The sequence below is a fragment of the Phocoena sinus genome, chromosome 21, assembly GCF_008692025.1.
Source record: "Phocoena sinus isolate mPhoSin1 chromosome 21, mPhoSin1.pri, whole genome shotgun sequence".
NCBI lineage: Eukaryota > Metazoa > Chordata > Mammalia > Artiodactyla > Phocoenidae > Phocoena > Phocoena sinus.
In genome coordinates, this window is record NC_045783.1 from 9,577,278 (window position 1) to 9,602,024 (window position 24,747).

Genomic DNA, 24,747 nt, shown 5'->3' on the forward strand with positions numbered 1-24,747 from the left:
TCGGTATTTATACACTGATTTATGGCAGGCTACTGGCTTCAAGATAAAAAAGGATAACTTCTCTATATTTTTAAACCATTATTCTATAGCAGCCTTAAGAGTGATCATTTTAAAGTCTTTTAGATTCAGGGACTTCCCTGGTAGCACTGTGGTTAAGAATCCGCCTGCCAACGCAGGGGAAATGGTTTCAATCCCTGGTCCGGGAAGATCCCACATGCTGCGGAGCAACTAAGCCCATGTGCCACAACTACTGAGCCTGTGCTCTAGAGCCCATGAGCCACAGCTACTGAAGCCCACATGCCACAACTACTGAAGCCCACCCACCTAGAGCCGTGCTCTGCAACAAGAGAAGCCACTGCAATGAGAAGCCTGCGCACCACATCGAAGAGTAGCCCCCGCTTGCTACAACTAGAGTAAAGCCTGCACTCAGCAACGAAGACCCAACGCAGCCAAAAATAAATAAATAAAATAAATAAATTAAAAAAAAATTTTTTTTAATTTAAAGTCTTTTAGATTCAAGTTAAAATGGAAGTATCTCTTCTTTGGAGGACTATCTTTGTAGATCTAAATATAAATCTAAGAAAATAATTTTTGAGATTTTTTAATAACTACAGAAAAATATTTTTCCTGAAAGGGACACAAAATCAACAGCACAAAACTTTATATTGTCATTGAAGAGCTCTGCTGTTATACATCGATTCAACTTATTTCACCAGTGTTTAAAAGCAGCGTTGAAAATTTTAAGAGACAATGATAATATTACACCCTAACCACATAGCAAGCAGAGCTCAATTGAAATGAGTGTCATTCAGTTTGTGAAGAGAGAGGCTGCAGAGGGGCTGTGTATCTACTGCGTGTGGACAGACTGAGTCCAAGCATCAAACTGGTTCACTGCACAAGCAACAAGAAACAAATTTGGGGTTTCTAGAGCTCCTTCTCTAATCCTTTCAAGATGTTGATTGAATGCTTCCTCTAGGAATAAATGTCTATGATACTGCCTGTAACTGTGCATGAATTATTAAACCCTGTCAGAAGTTTTGAACAAACAAAGCTCCCTTCACTGAGTTGGAAAACTAAACTTGGGAATATCAAAATAATAAATAAAGATAATAAACACTTTTCAAGTTTCTGACAAGAAGAGGAATATATTGGGCTTCCCTGGTGGCGCAGTTGTTGAGAGTCCGCCTGCCGATGCGGGGGACACGGGTTCGTGCCCCAGTCCGGGAAGATCCCACATGCCGCAGGGTGGCTGGGCCCGTGAGCCATGGCCACTGAGCCTGTGCGTCCAGAGCCTGTGGTCCACAACGGGAGAGGCCACAACAGTGAGAGGCCCGCGTACCGCAAAAAAAAAAAGAACAGGAATATATTGCATATAATGACTTTAGGTAGGTCTAGAAGCTTCAGGCACTTAGGAACCAAGTGTAGGACTTTTTACAAAATAACATATTTCACGATATTGTCAAGGACTTAACTGATCTTTTGAAAAAATAAATGGAATCATAAGAAAAACAGGACAGCTGGTAGTGGGAAGAGTAACTGCCCTTTCAAAAATAGCTTGTCTCATAGCTCAGGGAGATCAGCTCAGTGCTTTATGACCACCTAGAGGGGTGGGTTAGGGAGGGTGGGAGGGAGATGCAAGAAGGAGGAGATATGGGGGGATATATGTATATGTATAGCTGATTCATTTTACTGTAAAGCAGAAACTAACACACCATTGTAAAGCAATTATACTCCGGTAAAGATGTTAAAAAAAAAAATAGCTTGGCCCAACTCTGCATGATGAGGTGTGGTTTAGAAAACAAAATCTTTCAAGACTGAGTGATAGAAAAAGCAATAAAACAGACATTTTTATAATAATTCAACACAAAGTTTAGCAGTCATTTTTATTGGTACATCTGTGTTTACTTGTTCATTTTTCAATGTTTCTTCCTTCCTTCCTCCAAAAAGGTTTTAATGCAGGTTTTGGGGCAGAGGAAAACGTTTCTTCAAGCTAATTTTAATATAAGATTTGGGGGTTTTAGAACTTTGATAACTTGTTTGATGGAAAACTTTAAAAGCCATGCTCTCTGAACTTAGAGGGAAAGTCTGGATAACCTTTAAGCATGAGTGTTTATCTGTGAAGTGGATGGCTAATGAGACAGCACGTAAATCACCAGGAAAGTCAGTGTCATTACTTTATCTTTTATAGGCATCAATCTCCAGGGAGGACAGTTTTTCATAACAAACTCTTCTGTGTAACCAGGAAATAATTCACTGTCAGAATAAAAGGTCTCTGGCAAGTCAGCTGGACCATTTCTTTGTCCACCCCTTAATCATCCTCAGAAGTTCTGTGTGTTTCAAAGTTTAGTCTTAAAAAATTAGATGGAATATTGCCGACTTTGCAGAAGTGAGTCTCAGCCTTCACCAAAAACTGAGAAATTATCAATATCTTTTAAAGTTATTTACGTCTAGCTTTCACAATCTAATCCTGGATTTTAAACATCTCCATTTCCAAAATAGGTATTTATTCAACAAGCATTTTATAAACTTAAAAAATCCAGGTTTCAGGTGCTCCTAGAAAAATCAGAAGCTTGGGTCAGAGGGAGTGTGAATTTCAGCAGGACAGCAGGGCGTCACTGTCTCCTGGGCTGCTGTCCTGCACGGCCTTGCTCTGCGTTGGTAAGACCTGCATGGCCCCATTAGCACTTGAGCTTGGCACCTCTCATGTAGGTTTTACTTCACCCAGGTTTCTGTCACAGGGGTACAAACAAAAGGCATAGATGTTTGACTCTTTCTGTTCATAATTTTGAGACATGGATTTTGTCTCCTGCATATGTCCAATTTTATGCACCACTGACACTTGATACTCAGATACCTAATTTGACTTCCAAATGGTGAAACAGTTTGAAACATTGGTTATTATTACCATTGGTAGTGGAGCCCTGCTCCAGCCATCACTCCAGCTTGTCATTCTGCTCCAGCCAGTGGTGGCTTCCGGTCCTTGTCACCATGGGCAGTGGTGCTTTCAAAAGCACTGCTCTGATGCTGTCTCTTCCAAGCCCCAAACCAAATAAAGCAGTAACAACAAAGACTTGCTTCCTCTTTCCATTCTGTACAAAGAAAAGCTAGAGCTAAATAACCTGCAGTCTGCAGCACGTGAGCAAGGGTGGTGGTTTGTCCTAAGCGAGTTCAGAAGCTCGCTTCCTTTCCCGGTGGTGCTGGGACTATGCATCAGACTAGCCTTGTCAGATATTTGCATGAGCCCTGAAACCCTATGTGACTGGGGCCCTTCCCCTTAATTCCGATCCCCTTCGTGGTAATTTAAAATATCCTTGTTTCGTGCTGAAATTGACATACTGTTACGCACTTTCCTTCTGGGCATCTTTTTTTTTTAAATATATTTAAAAATTATTTTAAAATTAATTTTATTTATTTTTGGCTGCATTGGGTCTTTGTTGCTGTGCGCTGGCTTTCTCTAGTTGCGGCGAGCAGGGCCTGCTCTTCATAGCGGTGGAAGGGCTTCTCATTGCGGTGGCATCTCTTGTTGTGGAGCACGTGCTCTAGGCACATGGGCTTCAGTAGTTGTGGCATGTGGGCTCAGTAATTGTGGCTCTCAGGCTCTAGAGTGCAGGCTCAGTAGTTGTAGCTCACGGGCTTAGCTGGTCTGCGGCATGTGGGATCTTCCCAGACCAGAGATCGAACCCGTGTCCGCTGCATTGGCAGGCGGATTCTTAACCACTGCGCCACCAGGAAAATCCCTTCTTCTGGGCATCTTGAATTACAACTATTTGCATTTCTTACATAGATATACACAGAGTTCTTGTAAAGGCACAGTAGGTAAAGACTGACATTTTATAGAAGGAAACTGTAAAGAGGGAAATTTTCTTGGCAACTGTATGTAAATTACCAAATGTGTACTCATTTCCCTCCTATATACAAACCTGAAGAACTCAATCTTGATTATGTAGATATTATGAGGGTAGATGATAGTGTGAATTTAAAGGTATATCTTCCTCAATGGAAAGCATTCAGAATGCAAATTTGACAGGCAGACAGCAAAATCACACGTTCATTTTTTAAATTTTTATTTATTTATTTTTGTGAAAAGGAAAATGTCAAAGTTAGGTGGAAATAGATGTGATCCCATGTGGTCCCTCAAGTTTCCAGCTCTGCTTTTTTAAATGGTCAAAATTTGCATCATGATATGAGGAGAGAGATTTGTTAGTGTAGAGCTGTCTTCACAGATGGCCTTAAATTATTGCCTCATGCAAAAGCAATGTACGGTTCTCAGTAACGCAGAGGCTAAATCTTCATTTCTATCATCTGTTTCTTTGAGTCTCAGAGCTTAGCTTGATGAAGTCATTACCATGATTCATTCTGGGGTTTCTGCTGTACACGGAGGGACTTAGGAGTCTCTCACCCTGGCCCTTGGGACCACAGCAGGTGGGACAGAGAGCCCGGCTCCCATGAGCAGAAAGGACTTGTTAACTTCCCGAGAAGCTTGAGATCTGGGAGTTTTAGAGGAAGTGGGCCTGGGGGCGGGGGCTCGAGTGAGCACAGGCAGTAAAGACCCTGATAAGCACCAGCTGGCGGCGAGGGGTGGCCCTGCTGGAAGGTCCCAGGTGTGGCAAAGAGGGGATGTGGACGCAGGAAAGGCATACATGAAGCTCACTGGAGAATCCAGAAGGCTGGCTGGACATATGGGTTACCTGATGACAGTTTGGAACTCTTTAGACTCTCCTTGTGTTACTCAAAGTGGGGTCTAGCTGCTCGCCACTTGAAGGCTAATCCTCGAGAGGCAAGATTGGTGGAAAGGAAAGTTTGCTTTATTCCAGAGGCTGGTAACTGGGGGAGAAGGTGGACTTGTATCCAAAGGCTGACTGCCCCGTGACAACCAGCGGGCAAGAGCTTTTATAGGTGGAGGGAGGGAGCTATGTGCAGAAACAGCACAGTCAGCTCTGACGGCCATCTTGAAATTGGTCATGATCAGCGTCATCTTGACTGTTTTAAGTAGTTAGTCTTCAGTTCCAGGGTCAGTTTGTTAACATTTCTTTGAGGCCAATTCTCAGAATTGTGGCAGCTTGTGTCATGGCTGCAGTCTGGTCATGATGTAGTTAACTTCTTCCACCTGGTAGGGGTTTCAGTATCTACATAACAGCTCAAAGGATATGACTCTGAATATTATCTATAGCCCTTGAGGAGGAACTAAAGGTCCTTGACTTTGCTTAATGACTAAACTGTTATTATTTTGTCCTGTTTGAATGCTTTCCTTTGTTTCTGCATTTTCTCACTTCTCCGATTAAACTTTTTCTTTGGCTAAAGTTTTCTACAGACAAAAGGCAGGTGGAGGCCATGGTCCTGCTCAGTTTCACTTGTAAGTATATCAATAGATAGGAACAAATAAAGTGATCGAACCCCAAGAAACAACCAATGGTTAACAGATAGACCCAATCAAGACTCACATGTATTTCCCCATTTTTAAATTCAGAGTCGTCTTTTTCTTTCTACACTTCAAGGGACATTTGACAACCTGGTCTATTTCATCGATATTTTAACGCCAATATAGACGCCACTGTTACGTTTTTCTACTAATTCCTTCCTTCTTTTCTCATAGGTTTTGACCTAGTGAAATGTGAGGATCCGGGGATCCCTAACTATGGCTACAGGATCCGGGATGAAGGCCACTTCACGGACACAGTGGTTCTGTACAGCTGTAACCCAGGCTACGCCATGCACGGCGGCAACACTCTGACCTGTCTGAGTGGTGACCGGAGAGTGTGGGACAGACCACTGCCCTCCTGTGTAGGTGAGTTACTTACAAGTGCACAATGAGAGCTGGAGGCCCAGGCATGTGCTCTGACTTAGTTCTTACAGAGGAAGGGGGAAGGATTTCCACTGCTCTCTCTCCAGTATGGGTTTTTATGTATTCCTAATATTTGTGTGAGTGTGTGTGTTTGTTTTTTTTCTTTTTTTAGGTAGGAAAGACAGATCTCCTAGTACTATTTTATTGAGGCTCTCTGCACAGAATTATTATTAGAAATATAACACAGTGTTTCACTGTTTTATTCTCTTGACTTTGCACAGAGGATACTGCCTTTCCATCAAGATAATGCTAGGGAACAAGTAAAGGAAGGCAATGACAGGGACAGACAGATGGCTGTGATTGTTTTCCTGTGTGTACAACACAGATGTGATGGTTTGGGCTTTTAAAGGTAGTTACAGGAAGCCTCTAATGCCTGGAGTAAACTTCCCTGTGTTTCTGTATCCCTTTCAGCGGAATGTGGTGGTCAGATCCACGCTGCCACTTCAGGACGCATCTTGTCTCCTGGCTACCCCGCTCCATATGACAACAACCTCCACTGCACCTGGGTTGTAGAGGCAGACCCGGGAAAGACCATCAGGTACTTGTTTTATTGGGTTTCAGTGATTTGAGGATAGAAGCATGGCTCCTATTCTTGTAGTGGAGATAGTGGTACATCCATTATTACCCACTATTAGATTTAAGTTTCTGAGTTAAAGAAGAAAATGTAAATACATGGCCAAGGTTTTTGTTGGTTTGCATGCTCACTTTGGTATTCCTTTGAAAATTTGTGTTAAGCCATCCATAGTAAAAATAAAAAAAGTAAATACCTCAGTTAGCTTTGGCTGCGTAACAAGTGGGCCCCCGAAACTTAGTTGCTGCAAACGATGATTTATGTGCTCATGTCTTTGTGGGTTGCCCAGGCAGTTCTGGTTGGTTGGGGTGGGTGGTCTAGGAGTGCCTCATGCAGGTTTGGGGGGCTCAGCTGGATGGTTAAAGGCTGGGGTCTCTCCACTCCAGGTTCTGTTCCTTCAGGAAACTAATGATGGTAGAAGGTTCCTAGAAGCAAGAGATGGAGACTTTGCAAACTTTTGCTTGCATCACATTTGCTGATGTGCCATCTGCCAAAGCAGGTCTCAGGGGCAAGATAAAGTTTGAAGAAATATAATCTACCCCTTAATGGGAAGAGAATCAGTTATATTGAAAAGGTTCTGCATATAGAGGTGGAAGAGGTGTGTGATTATTTTATGATATTCCAAAGTAAGTTTGAAGGAGACCAAGAAAGTATTCCAATCTAAAGTTACATGTATAACAGAAAATCATGAAAAATCTCAGATAATTGTGCAAACATTTCAACAGAAAGTATTACTCTATTTCAATCGATAGTCCTAAATGATGGTAATTTTTTTAATTAACAAGTAAACCAACAAAAAGTAAAATTCTCCATGTGGCAGTCAAAAGGCTGTGTCAAAACCACAGTACGTAAAGCAAAAAGTAATTTCAAAATAAGCTGTTCTTTAATTATAGATCTTGATGAACAAGGAGAGAATGTACATTCTTTAGTCACGCTTCATAAAATCCCTTTTCTCCTCCCATTAACTCTCCTCTTTCATTGTATTCTTTTGAAATCTCCCCGGAAAGTTAATTTTTTAAAAAACTCTGTACCCCACCTCCCAACAGCCTTAATCCACGTGCCTCTGTTCCTTTTCCTCTTCCCTGTGTTATTGCACTGACCAAAGACTAAAAGAATCCAGGCAACTCAACTCTGAAATATGTGAAGAAGCTGAAAGAGACAGGTGCAAAGCAGAAACCTCTTTCTGGGGCAAGTGGATACATGAAAACATTTATGAACTAGTGGGTTTTGTCCTTATTCACAAAAGGTTTGACCAGCAAACTTAGTAAATTTATCATACTGCAACTTTATAACTTAGTAAAAAAGTGAAACGGGACAAGGAGGAGTGAGGTGACCTGCTGATTCCATTCAGTGTTGCTGTTTCTCATCAGGTGACTTCCATCCTCCCTGAAATTCACCAGACTTCCTTGAAGTTTGATCACATTTACATCTTGGGAGTGAGTTAAACTGACATGGCACAAACTATTACCACTTTCAAACCCTCCAAAAGAAATATTCTTACTATGTACAAGGAGCAAGGGAAGGAATTTAAAGCATGTAAATATTGCAAAAAACATTATTTTATAATAACTCATTTAAAAATTAACTTATGTCATTAAAAAAATGATTAGGTAGTTATGGATCCATTGGGACACAAATAAGGCATATTTGAGGAACAGAATTTAAGAGTCTGTATTCTTCATAAAAATCAACATAGTCACTTATCCAGTGAACTAAATAGAATTAAATACTACTTCTTAACTTTGAATTCCTGAACACTTGATCTGAATAATCCAAAAGCCATTACACTGAATTTGATTGTGAAAAATCCTAGGAATCATCTGTGATTCATAAAATGACTTTACATAAACAGGATATATTTCCTTTTAGGCTGATTTCAAAATTTTCTATTTCTGACACATCTCCTTGTGATTTGTTTCCAAAGAATTGGAAAGAGCACTTGTTCCCCTAATGCAAACCAAGTGATGAATTCACTCTTTGCAGGTGAATGTAATACTTCATTAACATTTTAGTAAGAACAGAGAAAAGAAATTAATAAAGAATGAGTTGAAGTAATAAAAAATGTACAGCTTTTGCATCATGAACTGACTTTGTCATTTAACCATTAATGTTCTAGAAAAAAAAAAAGACATTGCCTATACCACTTTATTGTTTGGGGAATTTTTTTCTTCTTGTACGTATCTTTCAAGTTACTCAATTTGTAAACAGATCTTTTTCATTTAAGGCATAAAGCCCTTCATAATAAGGAAGTTAAGAAGCAAACATCAGTACTTGTAATTAATTTACTCCATTGGTATTCAACCTCATCCCAAAATGTTTCTGGTGATTTCTCTTCATTAAGAAAATATGTACTATTTTTTAGTATGGCCATTTGGAAAATAACATACTTAAAAGTACATAATATACAATTTTAGGCTTAAAATGGTACTGATGCTAAGAAAAATAGGGCTTGGTCTTAGTTTGGATATTCTTTAGCTTAGTTTACTGAATTATTTCATTGGTATCATAGCCAGTATTTTATCTACATCGTTTGCTTGAAAATGAGGAATACATCAGTCATATAAACATGAGCCCAGGGTTTAATTTAAGTATTAAAAATTCTTAATATAAATGGAATTCATTACTATACATTCTATTATGATTTCTTTAAATGTCAGTGTTTTTCACTGTCAAAGAATAAATAAGGAGCAAGATCTCGGAAATTATAAAAGGTCTGGTTTCAACACTTCAGGCCAGTTATTACTGGGCCTATTTTGATTTCTTGGAGGTCCAAAGCAATTTCTGATTGCATATTGCTGTAACTTTTTGTTCGAGGTAATAGAAGACCCCAAAATAGTTTTTGTTATAGGGCACTTGGGTCTGGAAGAGGTTTGTAATTTTAACACGCATACTATAAAGCAGTTACCAGAATTAAATTTAATTAAAAGTCTAATCACAAGACACTGCAGTAACTTTAGCCACATTAAGAGTTATATGTAAGCATGTGTCTAAGAGACCCAGTGTGTTTCACTGCTGAGCACAGCTGTAATTTATACGATAACGGGAACAGCATTACAAACACCTTCAGCAGGCAGCATCAAGGCAATGTTTTTCATAATCTATGTGTATATTGTTCCCTGGCTTTAATTGCTTTTCTGCAAGTGTAATTGTCTGGAAAACTCACTTTGAAAGTATTTCTGTTCCTAATTGTTCCCAGGAAATTGCATTTGGAGGTGTAGTTGAGGGGGATTTTATTAGAAAAGCTCATGCAGTATTGAAAACATTAGAGGCCTATCAAAAGTGTATCAAGATTGTCAAAACTGTCCACATGCAGACTTTTAAAGAAAGTGAAATGTGGGATGTGATCCTGATCTCACCGCATCTGGCCGGATGGGCTGTAGAAAGATCGGGGTAGATGTGGTTTGGAGATCTAGGAATGTTTTAATTTATTTTTGACCAACCTTCAAGATCACTGTGAGACACAGACTAAGCAGGAGAAGGACGGGCAATTGATTCCACTTCACTGGACATTTGTCTCCAAACGTGAGGTCGGCATGTAGTAAATGTGCTGGGAACATGAGTCGGGAGTCTTTTGCTGACAAGACAGACAGGCGTGGGGCCTGGAACCCAAGCACCTCACACGCCCCTTTCCTGTCAGGGCCACAGCGGGGTATCCCGTCTATCTTTGTGGGTAAGGTGAGGAAATAACCGGTCAAGAGAATTCCAGCCATCCAAAGAAAAGAGAGCAGTAGCTCTTCAAAGTCTGCCCAGTGTCTGAGGCTGGGCTCTGGCCCTCCTTAGCTGGGGCTGTGGGAGCAGCTGCTGGGTTTAGGGAACTCGACCAGCTGCCTGCAGAGTGAGAGAGGGAGAACTCTGCAGGTACCCGCCACGGCACAAGATCCTCATGCAGGCGATTTCAGTTACCCCACTTCAGCTAAACAATGCCAGTGCCCCAAAACAGGATTCAGATTTCAGTTGCAGACTTACTGTGAAGAATTGCGTGAAGGACAGACTTCTCTATCAGCCCTTCGGCTCCCAGATCTCTGCATAAACAACAGAGGCACGTCACGGCCAGTTCCTGATCGCGTCACGCGCCTTCCCGAGGGGGATTGCTGCGCTCAGCTCAGCCACAGACAGCAGAGTGTGTCCTCGTGTTGCTTCCTTGTCTCCCAGTGATAAACGCACTTGGCGTTTTACAAACACGGATCATCAAAAAGAGGACTGGCCATTGAAGATGAAAGTGTAGAAAGAATTGAAAAGTGGTAACACTGGAAGTGAAATTTCAATCAAGCATAAATGGAGCTTAGGAGAAGCAGTTGATGGTGGGGACGTTGGTATGGCTGCTGTTCCAGGGATGAACGCCTCACAGGCACAAGGCAGGCACGCCAATTTCAGGATTATTATCATCCCCCCTGGGCCTCTTTCTACTTCTTTATTCCCTATTTCTGTTAATGCCTGTCTTCCTCAGAATGGCTGGAGGTTTTAATTTTCAGTATTCTACTCTTCCTTGTTTCTCCCTCACCAGTCTCCAATATTTTCCCAACTGAAAAAAACAAACAAACAGGTATTAATATATGTCTCACAGCATTCTTTTAGTGAACTACATTAAATTTCTTCATAATAGGCTCTGAGAAAAAATTAGTTGCATGCAAGCCAAATCCTTGTCAGCTCTACCCTTGTTTGTCTTTCTTCTTATCTGTGATTCCCAGTTCCTACTTCCCAGGCTCTTACTTTAATCTTCTCCCAGTGAGCCTTCCAAATCCGTCCTCCACCCCTCCATCTCCGAGCCACCTCTTTGCTAATCAGCGAACATAAGCTCCTTAACCAGAACTGTAACACCCTCTCGACTTGGCGTCTGGTCCCCTACAGGTTTACCTCCGACGGCTCATATGCAGGTTACATTTCAGCACAGATGAAGCGTGTATGAGTCTCCCATCCCAACCTTGTCATCACAGCTCTCTCGACCTGTGCTCCCCCCAGTTTCTCCTTGTTGCCTCACCTCCAGAGTCTTCCCATCTTTGGGGGCCCAGTTAAAAGGTCAACCCCTCAACAAGAATTTCATTCTTGTTATCTCATCTGAAAATAATCTGTGTTCTTCTCTGGACTCAGTGTTTGCCCTGCAGTTCCTTCCTTCTGAAGTAGGGTCATCACTACATAGCAAGACATCCAGGCAAGCCTCTTAGTGTCACGAGCTCCTCCCTCCTTCCCACACTCCTGTGATCACACATCTCAGTAATCCTATGTGGTGCCCCAGGTCTGCTCTCCCACCAGTACTGCTGCTACTTCCCTAGTCCAGACCAGCATGACTCACTGGGCCTCTTCTCTGACCATCCTGCCAGGGCTGCCTCTCAACCACTGCTCCCACTCTAAGGAACATGTTTTATTTTTTTTCAATTAAGATATTAATTTTATATGGCTGAAAAATAAATGTATATCTAGACATCTTCAAAAGTATAAAAAAGAAAGGCATGCATTATCCCCATACTAGACATCATTGTTGCCATGTTCACATATGTCTTACATGGACCTTTGCATATTCTACAGTGTGGGTGTCTATAATTAATTATTGTCTCTCTTGGTTATTTACATTATTTCTAATTTTCAATATTATACATAATAATATGGCAAATAGTATTGCAAGTAAAGCTTTGCCTCTTTTTATAATTAATACCTTAGAATAAATTCCCAGGAAAATTCTTTCTGGGTCAAATGGTTGAGACATTTTTGTGTGTCTTAATACAACTATTTCTATCAAATAAAGCTGATCATATCACTTACCCCCTTTAAAAAAAGTACATATTTTGTCTGCTCATTATGTGCAGAATCAGTTCAAGTTCATTGTCATGACGTTCAAAGTTACTTATTTTCCCAATTTTTGAAATACTAGAAAAGCCTGAAAAGTAGTTTGCTATAATCCTAGACACAAAATATAACTACAGTTTAAAATTTGGTATATATTTTTATAATTTCTTACGCAAACACACACACACACCCCCGTATATATATATAATATACATACATATATATACAGCTTGATTTATCTGTTTATCTACTTGTTTAATTATTTTTGAAAAATAGTATCATGCCTTAATATTATTCTGAAGATTTCCTTCAGTCAATAAACATGGTCAAAGTTTTATATCCTTACTTGTAATTCCACCTCATTCTGTTTGGTCATGGAAGAAGATTCTATTGCCTGAATGCACCATAATTTATTTAAACTATACCCTATTGGGATATTTGCGTTGTTTTCAGTTTTTCACTATTTTCAGCCATGCTACCATCCTCCCAATATATCACCTCGAGGGTACTTTCTACAATGAATTTCTAAAGCTGGACTTGCTGTGTATGCACATTTAAATTTGTGTGGTTATTACCAAATTGCTTTTATGAAGAGTAGATATGGCTTCAACAGCATATGAAAAGGTAGGGTCTCCACAATATCACTGAAACTGGATAAAGTGTTTATAATCTTTGCCAATCTGGTAGGAAAAAAATCTTTGCATCATTTTTTGTTATATTTGTAACTTTTGTATCTTTACATTTTTAGCATATTAATGAATGTATTTTTTCAGTCGCTTTTTGTCTCATCCTCTTTATTGAATTATCCTTCCTATTTCTCTCTGCCTGACAAAGCCCTTCCCAGATACCTTGAGGCAGAATTAAACACACCTGATGCTTTGTTCACATCTCTTAAAGCTTGTGACACTGCATTGCAAAGTGTATGTTTTTGTTTTTTTTTTCTTTCATGACTGTGTCTGAAATGACTAACAGTTCCTTCAGGATGATACTTTTTAAAATCAATTTTTAAACTTTCCCTGCCTAGTGGTATGGTGTCTGCATATTGACTTTAATTATTTTTTTTAGAATGAAAAATGGCCATTTCTTTATCTGTTTAAATTTTGTTATATCATTTTTGTTGTTGTTGAATTTACAAGGTATTTCCCAAATGGCAAAACTTACAGCATCAGGGTGAATCTTTTTTTGTCTATGTAAGCTTCTCATTAACATATAACATAGGCACATAAGACTATCCAAATGATAAGTATACAGCTTATTTGTAAAAATACCCCTTGTTACCAGCAACCAGATCAAGACCCACATTGTGCCCTTTGAGCTCCATTTAAACGATCCATTCTTAAGGATAATCACTATCCTAACTTCTGATAGATAATCGCTATCCTAATTTGAACTTTATAAAAATCGAATTATACAGTGTGATTAGTTCTGTGTCTTGATTTCCTCAACCTTCACTGCCACTGATACAGGTAAATTATTCCATTGCATGAATACACAATGATTTACTTATTTATTCCGAGTGTTGGTGGACGTGTGAATTGTTTTTACACAGTTTAAGGTTATTGCAAATGACGTCGTGTTGGATATGCTTTCATGTATTATTTGGTGGATGTGCGCATGTTTTTGTCTCAGGTGTACACCTGCACTCAGCTATGGTAGATACTGTCAAATGATTTCCCGAAGTGGTTAAACCAACACCACTCGCGTCACAGTGTAGGTCACTCCCAGGTACCTCACCTTCCCCTGCACTAAGCATTGACTGTCTTTCCTTTTAGCCATTCTAGTGTGTAGTTGTTTTAATTTGCTTGTCCTTGGTGACTGATCAAGGCCATCACTTTTTTATATGTTTATTGGTCTCTTGACTATCCTCTTTTATAAATGTCAGTTGAAGATTTTTGCTCATTTCTTTTTGCACTGGAATGCCTATCTTTTCCTTTTGATTAGTATATAGTTTTTATACATCTGAATGCAATCTTTTGTTGATTATATATTCACCAGCTATATTCTTATACTCAGTGGTCTTTTGGTTTCATAATGATGTCTTTTGGTAAAGACAGGTTTTAAATTTCAGTGAGTCAAATTCATTTTGGCTCATTTTTCTTTTATGGTTAGTATATTTCTTATTCTTTAATTAAGTTATATCAAATATTTTGGGGGGGGGTTTCTTAGTGTTTTTGTGTCCAGTTTAAGAAATCCTGCCTCTCCAAAGTTATAAAAAATATTATCTTAAGTTTTTTTTTGTAGGAGATCTATTTTTTCTTCCACATTTATGTTTTCATTTCATCTGGAATTAACTTTTGTGTAAGGTATTAGGACGATGAAAGGAATCTTTTGTCCATAGTGCAGTTCAACTGACCATTTGTTGGAAAGTCAGTCTTTCTCCATTAACTGAAGTGCAGCCTTTGTTATAAACCAGATAATTATAATTATATGATTATATAATTATAGGCCTGTTTCTGAACTTCATTACATTGATCTATTTGTCCATCTAGTGCAATACCTTTCTATCTTAATCACTGAATTACTTAATAAGTACTGATATCTGGTACTGTATTCCTCCAGCTTTGTTCTTTTTCATGTAGATTGCCATGGCTATTCTTGACCCTTTGCATTTCCATATGAGTTTTAGAAACACTTGTTACTTTCTACAAGGAAGTTGCTAGGGTTTTAGCTGGAATCACATTATATCAATAGGTCAACTTAGGGAAACCTGACATCATTTCCAATTCTGAATTTTCTGATCTCTGATATAGTATATTGTCTCATTTATGTAGATCTTATATAATTTGTCTCAATAATGATAGTTTTCTGTGAGGAGCTCTTGTACATCTTTTGCTAGAATTATCCCTAGCTATAGCACACTTTTTGATGATAATGTAAATAGTATTTTTATTTCACTTTCTAGTTGTGACTGTTTTGTGAAAATAAATTATATTTTTATATTTATCTTGTATAAATAAATTCACTTATTAATTCTGAGTTCTTAGGTTTAAAATTTTTTTCTTTGTGAACAATCATGTTATCTACATTAATAAAAGATTGGTTTCCTTTTTTGTCAAATCCTTTGGCTTTGTCTTGCCTTGTTGCACTGGCTACAGTCGCCAGAATAATGATTTGAAATGAATCTCATTGTCCTGGTCCCAGTCTCAGAGACTAAACTTTTAATTATTTATTTATTTCAATAAATATATGTGAATTATATTTTAAAAACTCCATAATGGAAAAAATATTAAATTCTACCACCTAAAGATATAAAATTCAAAAACAACTATAGGAAATTATTAGAATTAATAAACGAAATTATTTATGCAAGACAAGTAAAAAACATAGTGTTTTCTACATTTTTTTCACTTAGCAGTACTTTTATGGACTTTCTACATATCACTATTTACTGAACTTTTAATTCTTTTGTTGTTGGACATTTGTCCTGTTTTCAGTTTATCACCAATTTCAAAATATTTTGATAAATATAAGATGTATATTTCTGTATGCTTGTCTATATTGGTTTCCTTGAGTCAATTTTAGTAATTTCTATTTTCTAGAAAACCATTTTATACATAGGTTAAAATATATTGCCATAGATTTATATGCATAGTTATCACTTAGATTCATTTCCTTTTTTCTTTCTTTCTTCACTAGTTTATATTTTTATCAACTACTCCATACACACAGTATAAAAGTAAAATAATTCTGCAGTGATGGTTACAGAAAGCAGTAGTTCTCTACATCCCCTAAATCTCTAGTAGAATTGGCTGGATGATGTGAATTTTGCGTTTAATAAAAGCCTAATGTGTCTCGAGTAGCATTAGTAAAGGTCAGTGCATGCCTAGACACATTCTAGTAAGCCCTAGGACACCAAAGGTGGAGAAAAGATCCGAGAAACAGCTAAAAAAAGGAAGATATATATTAGCTAGCCTGATAGAAGACTTCTTAACAATACAGACCAAAAGAAAGAGGTATTTGAAGTACTAAAGGAAAATAACTGTCAACCTGGAATCTATATTCAAACAACCTGTCATTCCCTTGTAAGTGTTCCTATTATGCAATTACTGTTAACACACAAAATACTACTATTGGTTTAGGGATATATATTCACCAGACATATGTGATAGTTAAGAGGAACTTTTATCCAGCTAAGAATATAGCTTAATACAAACAAAATAAATAAATTATATGGAGACATTGGAACTTGCACAGCATGCCTCCTTTAACTCTTTATAACTCATAAATCAAACAGGTAACAAATTAGTAAGTTTACAGAGGATTTGAACCATGCAATTACTAAGATTATTTTAAAAAGACATACGGGTTTCAACTAGAAAGTGCACATTCTGTTCAAGTAAATATGGAACATGTGCAAACATGATCACAAACTGGGAACAAACTAATCAGTGAAAACAATAAAGCAGAGAATCACTTTTATACTCCACACCATGACCAAAATGGAATAGAAATAGAAATCTGTAGCAAGAAGGAAAACACATGCTCAATTTTGAAAAGAAAAGACACATGATTAACGGCTTACTGTGAAATTTATAGCCTTAAGTGCACATATTGGAAAAAGAAGATCGCTTGAAAATCAAGTTAAGCTCCAGCTAATGGAATTTGAAAAATGCTATCAGAGTAAATTCAAAGAAGTATAGTTGAAAAACAACAAATATAGTAAAAGAAATTAATGGAAGAAATAATATAGAGAATTACCAAACCCACAAACTGATTCTTGAAAAGGTATCATTGGTAGAAAAATAACTGACATATTATGATAGAATGCAGGAGGCCCAAATAATTGACATTAGAAATGGAATTGAAATATACCCCTACAATAAGGATTACTTTTAGAAAATTTAAGAAAATAATAGATTATATTATACCAATATATAGGAAAAACCTTCCATCCAAAAGAAAAATATGGAAATGATCTGATTCATTTAATGAGGCTAAAATAACCTTCATATCACAAGAACAAGTAAAGAACAGGAAATAAAAATAAAGAGCTGAACTCTGTAATTACTCCCATTTTATATATTAAGAAAAATGACCTGTATGATCATCTAAATAGGTAGAGAAAAAGTAGTTTAATAGAATTGAATACATGTTCATGATCAGCAACATAAAGAGATAAAACGAAAACCTTCCTAGCGTAGTCAGTAGCAGGGGTTTTTTCTTAAAACGATAAAGGGTATGTAACAAAATCCATCCACAAGAATATAATATAATATATAAACAGTAATAAAAGAGATGAAGAATGCATTACAAAAGTGGGCAATCAAATGTGATCAGATAATTCAGAGTCCATGGTCCTATTCTCCACCTAAGACCTTTGATGATCTCATGTAGTCCCATGACTTAAGACCATTTATTTCCGAAGACACAGGTGTATTATTTCCTTTCAGAGTTCTCTCTGAAGCTCCAGGTTCGCATGAACAGCTGTCTGCTCAAGTCTCTACTCAATGTGCGGTAGGCATCTTGAATTTACAGGCCCACATCATAATCCCTGGTCTTCCCACCCCACAAACCTTTCCACCTGCACCCTTTCTCACCTCAGCCCGTGACCTCTCCACCTTTCTCATCTCTCAGGCAAAAACCTTCGAGTGACCTTGCATCCTCTCTTAATCATACATGACTTACCCAGTCCTGTTTTCCCCACCTTCAAACCATGCCCAGAATCTGACAACCTCTCAGTACCTCCCCTGTCCAGCTCCTCTGAGCAACAGCCATCTGATTCTTGATTCTGCCTTGCCCTGTATAGCCTGTTGCCAACACAAGTGCAGAGCAATTATTTTTAAATCACAGGTGGGATAACTTCTTTACCAAGAACACCACATTGGTCTGTCACCCAGGGTGAAAGCCAGCATCTTCAGAACAATCTATAAAACCCTGTGTGTTGCCCACCAGCCCCCCCCTTCCCCTTCCCCATCCACTACACCCGTTATTTCTCTGGCCTCAGTTTCCTTATCAGGCCCTCTCTCTGCTCTGGTTAAATTGGTGCCTGGATGGTCTCAAATGCTGAAACCATGCCCTCTGTGTCGGGCTTTTGCTGGGCTTCACTCTCCCCTCACACCAAGTATAACAACCCCTCCATCTCCTTCGGTCTGCTCAAACCTCTCCTCACCAACATGGGTTAACCAACAACCCCATATAATACCTAAATCTCCCCCCATCCTCTGGTCCTGGCATGACCAGTGCTTCTTATTCTGCTCTGCTTTTTTCTTTCCTCGATGGCATTTACCACTTACGAAATGCAGTCTTCTTTACTTATTTTTTATGGTTGCTGTTTTTCGCTCATCTCCCCCATTACCAACCATGTAAACTCCATGAAGGCAGGGTTCTTCATTTAGTTCACTGATGTATCCAAAATTCCTAGAAGAGTGCCTCGTACACAGTCGGTGCTCAATAAGTGTTTGCTGAATGGCTGAACTATGTTGAAAGTGGGTTGCCTTAGACTCACAAAAGGATGTTCAACCTCATGAATATTCAGGGAGATGTAACTTAAACATGATACCGTTCCACAATCATCAAATTTTCTCTTTTTACAACTATTTAAGTCTGATGTAATCAGGTATTGGTGAAGATGTGACACCACAGAGCCATTTGTACTTTATTGTGAGACTGTAAGAAGTTACAGTCACATGCTAGAACAACTTGGCCGTTTCTCTTCTTGAGCCTAGAGGGACCCTAGGCTGAGCACCATTTGTCATAATAAAATGCAGAAACTAACTATCTTTTGTTAGAGGACCAGACAAATGAAGCATTTCCTCATGCTTCTAAAGCGACTTAACAAAATCTACATCTTTCTGTTTAGAGGAATTTCGCCTTATGCTGAATATAGAAAGCAACTTGAAAATGATACAAGCACATACATGCCAAAATGACATCTAGTATGTAATTACTGTTAAATGCACAAAATAGTACTGTATATTGTTTGGAGATAGGTATACTACATGAGCATATGAAAATTATGAAAATATAAATGAGAAGAGACCATCACGATTTCAGAATGTGGGGTGAGAGGAAAAACAAATGCATAAGTGGAGAGGCAGGGGAGTAGGACTGTGTCTATAAAATTTATTTTTAAAAAAGATCTGAAGCACATAAGGCAAAATGTTAACATTGGTGGTGGTAGGTATCTAAGTGTCTGCTATATTATGTACTTCCCTCTATATTAAAAATATTTTAAATCAAACATTTAAAAATATACTACATTTTATATTTATGCAGGGTGAGATAGATATTTTCTTTGAATTTATAATATGCACACAGTAAATAATTGGGATTTGTGTACCGTTTTTGTATGTCATTTATTATGATTTTTCTCTTACAATTTTGTGCAGTAAGCAGTGAGTGAAAAACAATGAATGAAAGCATTCAGCAAATACAGATTTTTGTTGATGTTAAACTGTTTTATCTGTCTGAATTGCCATAAATAGAATTACAGGTCTGCTGCTGTCACTGAAAGAGCTTCCTCTGACATAGAGATTTTAAGTTGCTTTGATATCTGTAAATGTGATAGAAGTATGTTAAAATGTTATGAAGAAAGGAGTTTATACTACACATTTCTGCCTTTGTGTTGGTATTTCAAATAATGTATTTTTTCCGAAAATAAAATGTACAGAAACAAACACAACATAAGCTGAGATCATTCAGATACAGGTACACAGGTATCCTCCTGCTGTAAACATCGTCTCTGCCAGCGTTTCTGTCCTGGCATGGATGCTACCACCTAGTGGGGCATTGCAGGAACAACACTGATACCACACGCATTAAAATCCGACGTCTGTTAGCTTAAAACAAAGCTATATCAGACCCGTCTTTGATTTGTGTGCCCGAGAAAGCTTTGAATTGTAAAAAGAGCTGACAGTCTCAAAAGGCCTGGTTTCATCCTTAAACACACAGCTCAGCATAGAGCTCCGCGGTCTCACTGTATCCATCACAGACAGAAGTAGGTGCTTCTGTTTTCTGATGTGCACGAGTGAGTCCACTTCTGTGAGGCTCCAGGCTCATCCATAACTGTCAGACAAGGAAAGGCACATTGGGGTGGGGTTTGGTGTGGGTGAAACGGGCTGGTGTGTACCCGAGTTTTGTGCTGGGGTGTCCTCACTGGGCGGGAGGGGCCTTTCAGTCACTGTACCAGCTGTGCTCTCCTTGCAGCCTCCACTTCATCGTGTTTGACACGGAGCTGGCCCATGACATCCTGAAGGTGTGGGACGGGCCGGTGGACAGCGCCATCCTGCTGAAGGAGTGGAGCGGCTCAGCACTGCCCGAGGACATTCACAGCACCTTCAATTCGCTCACTCTGCAGTTCGACAGCGACTTCTTCATCAGCAAGTCCGGCTTCTCCATCCAGTTCTCAAGTAGGTGCACGGCCCCCTTCTTCGTGATCTGGACAGTGGGAGACAGATCCGCATCTGTGTCTTAAGGTTCCCCGGACAAGGGTGTACCTTTTGTTGAGCAAAATACACAATTTTGAAAACACCTATCAAGAGAGCGGTTTGTCTTGGGAAATTCTGTTCATTCTCAGATGGGGATAGACAGTGGCTCTCCTTAGTTATGGGGGAAAAACAACTTACTTTAAAGGTTTGAGTTAATCAGTAAATATTTAAACTTGGGCCCAGGACAGATGTGGGTCTCTACCGGGAGGTCAAGTTTATCTTTGGTGCCCCCCGCCACACCCAGCACCAGCGCCAGGCTCCCTCACTCTCTGGTTGGTGCCAGGAAGTCTTGATGTCTCCAGGCTGCTTCAGTTTTCTGCTTTCAACTTCCCTGAATAGAAGGGCCCTGCATTTTTTCCCTCCTTAGGGCTGATGTTTCAAATAGCTTATGTAGGATAGTAATCTCTGCAGGATTTAGTGGGCACCACATTTGCACTTTGAAGCTGTTACCTCTTGACGATGGTTCCCACCTTCACTGTCTAGCCCATTTTTAAGGAACAGTTTCCTGAGAAGGAAGGGGTGGAGATATTTTGTGGCAGTTCCGTCTTTGCGAACCCTTCAAATTGCACTGTGTAGAGGTGTCATATAATGTGGTAGCACCAGTGTCAGCCGTCATCGTAAAACTAGCGGAATTTGCACATAAACATATTCTGGCTCAGTTTATCTCTGGGCAGGTCACTGGTGAGCCATATTTAGGATTTACATGAGTAAATGGACTTAGGTCAATTTGATGCTTTAAAAGGTTGGTAATAAAATTAAGGTTAAGGTCTGCACAGTTTCTTACCTCTGGTTCGCTGTGCTTTGAGGCAGTAGTTTGTGAATATGTGTTCATGGAATAGAATCTCTATGTGGTAAAATTTTCACTGGTTTATGGCAAAAATATCAAGGTAAGTTTGCTTCTGCTATCCTGCCTTGGGAAAAAATGTTTTTTATTCCAAGGTTATATCATTTTTGCGAGATAAATATGGCCTCCATCTTTAGAAATTGTGGTAAGAGTAGGTGAAAGATGTGTGATGTAATGTCCTTGTTTAGCAAAATGAAAAAGTTGGTACCATTTTGAGGTTATGTTTGTTTTCCTTTCCCACCCATTCTATACTCTCCTGGCCTTGGTTTCTTTTTCTTTTTCTTTTTTTTAAATAGAATTTATTCTTTAGAGCAGTTTTAGGTTCACAGCAAATCACATGCATTTAAGGTTCCTCCATGTCTTTTCACAGCTTAGTAGCTCATTTCTTTTTAGTGCTGAATAGTATTCTATTGTCTGGATGTATCACTGTTTATTTATCCATCACCTACTGAAGGACATCTTGGTTGCTTCTAACTTTTGGCAATTATGAATAAAGCTGCTATAAACATTTGCATGTAGGTTTTTGTGTCGACATAAGTTTTTAATTTCTTTGCGTAAATACCAAAGAGTGTGATTGCTATATTATATGGTAAGAGTATGTTGTTTTGTTCCTGGCCTTTTAAAATCTTCCCTTTTTAAAAATTCATGTGGAACCAAGAAACCACTTATTTTTCTATATTCCTCATGATTTTCTCTTTGAAAAGACATCTTCCTAGTTTGGGTTAAAGACAAAGGAGAATCCTTTATTATAGTTATTTGAGAGCATAGACGTTTATGTTCTATATTTATAATTATACAAATAATATACTTAACTGACATATTGATACTTAGGAGGTGATAAACATGAACACGCCCATTAAAGTTCCTACAGAAATGAAACTTGCTTAATTTTTTTAACTTGGTTTTCCAAGTGTTCTAATTTGAACCATACAGGATTGTCATTTTTGCAGATAAAAAATGGTTGAATGTTAGCATTTTCATATGGTTTAACATAGCATTTAGTATGCACTTTGGGAAATACCATTTGAAAATAAAATGTTGACTCTGAGGCTTCTGTATGAATGGGTTTCTGCATGGTCTTTAAAACTCTATGGGAAGGAAAAAACAAGATATAAAAACTTTGCTTGGCATAATTTAGAAAAACTTGGCCTGAAGTGTGATGCTGAAAATTTGGGTTTCTGTCTTGATCTCTAGAGATTTGAAACTGACCTATCTCTTTCTTTATTGCTTTATTTGTGAATTGAAGATATTGCACCAAATTCTAAGCACCTTTCCACTTGCATCATGTATTTTCCCTTTGCCTTTTTAGATCTACTCTCCACCATTTCTCAATCTACTCTGATCCTAGTGGTGGACATGTGTGGACTATGTTCTGTGCCCTCTGCCTGGGTTCCTCCAGTGGTGGGCTCGGGCAGGAGATGAGAGGTGCAGGGAGGAGAGCGGTGTCGGAGTGTGATACCTCCCTATCAGATTCCCTCAACCAAAGCTCACTACTTTTCTCAAGAAGCCGTATCCATACATGTCCCTTTCCAGGTTTCTGTAACCAACTCCCAGTGACCACACTTCTACCTGGGCTTCTCCAAACCCAACATTTGTAAAGAAACCCTCTCAAATGATCTATGGGAAGTGTGTCATATGTTTTGTGTTGGATCCTAAATGATACAGTTCCCAAAGGAACATTGTCAAGCCCATGAAACTGACATTCCTATGTCCCAGGAACCCCCTTCAGCAATGGCAAGCTGGGATATCTGGTCAACCTCCCTACACCCATGACCAATGTGCCACTCTCCACTCCTGCAATTCTGAGCCATCCTTTCCCCACTGGAGAATCCAGCCATGAAACTGGATCAGGCTAGAGTCTTTCTAAACCAAAGGCTTGAATCTCCTTGAAACATGCAAAAGAGCCTATCCCTTCAGCTCAAGAAGCCTTACTGCTCTTCTGTAAGTGGAAAGCAGGAAAAGCCCATTTATTTGTCTTTATGATCCCGGGACTTAAAAAAAAAAGAGGTACTTTATGTGTAAGTTAGATTGCGCTGCCATTCCTAAGACAAGCTAATGTTAGAATTTGAAGTATTAGCGCTTATCTATGATTTCAAAATAAAATAAAAAATAATGGAACTTCAGTATTTTCCTCAAATAATTGATACTTTGAGTATGACCTTTGTTGCAAAGCAAAAATGACATGTATTCAATAGTATTAAATTAGTTTTCTTGGTAAACCATTTTAACTTGATAGTATGCCAATACTATGTGAACTTCGCATTGTAGGTGTAACTTAGTTATTGGAGGAAAAGCCCTTATCTGAACATTCGTTTTCTTAGAGACACTTGAATGATCAGACTTTTCTCAATAAAGTTAAAGTGTAAGGATTTAACATCAATGTCACCCTCCCTCTCAGTCACATAATCCATACCTGGTTGTGGCTTTTTAATTTTGACAATTTCTCTATTATTAGAACACCTTCTTTAACTGCCTTCCATCTCCTCATCCCCTCTTGGTCCTCCTTCTTCCAGTGGCCACTCCATTATAGTCTTTTTTCTGGTTCTCATCTTTCCTTCCCCAAGCTGTAAAGGTTGGATTCCACTAGGGCCCATCCTCATGTCTCTTTCTCTCCATCAGTACTGACTCCTCAGGTTCCATCAGTCAGCCTCCCAAGACCTCTCCCCTGAGTACCCGAGGTTTCCCTCCAACTTGATGTGGGGATAGAAAGCAGAGGACATACCATGTGAAACGTGACCACATTTCCAATCATCTCCTTTCTCAAACCTGGTTTCCTTCAAGCTTTCCCATCTTGGTGAATGTCAGCTGCATTCTGAGTCGCCCCTTTATCTTCCACCCCACATATAATCCAGCATCAAATTCAGTAGGGTCCATATTCAAAATCCCACATCTCTCCACCTGTACCCCTACCACCTTGATCTGGGTCCTTCCACACCAGACTGAGCTTCCATGGCTTACAGACTGGCTTCGTCTCCCCGCTCTTGTCCATTTACTATCTTACCTGACCAGAGGAACCAGGATGGGTCTTAATGAGGCACCTTGCTCTGGTCAGAACTCTCCACTGGCTTCCCATCTCAGCCAGAGAGAGTTCTGATTCCCCCCATTGCCAAAATAAAGGCTATAAAAGCCTGTATGCACACTTATGCAAAACTCTACATTTTCAGTTTTCATCCTTAATTACTGCCCTCCACCCTGTCAATCCCCCTGTAACATACACACCAGCAAGAGGCGTGTATGTATTCGTATGCACGTATCTGGTATATGTTCATTTTACACGCTGCTC

At 39.0% G+C, this 24,747-nt stretch overlaps 1 protein-coding gene across 1 annotated transcript in view; it reads left to right on the top strand.

Moving 5' to 3' along the window:
- CSMD1 (CUB and Sushi multiple domains 1) overlaps nt 1-24,747 on the top strand; it is a 1,813,702-nt gene that overhangs the window by 1,547,507 nt on the left and 241,448 nt on the right. The window contains exons 24-26 of the mRNA XM_032618622.1: nt 5,594-5,785; nt 6,254-6,380; nt 20,340-20,542. Coding sequence (XP_032474513.1) covers nt 5,594-5,785; nt 6,254-6,380; nt 20,340-20,542 — 522 coding nt within the window. The remainder of the gene's footprint in view (nt 1-5,593; nt 5,786-6,253; nt 6,381-20,339; nt 20,543-24,747) is intronic.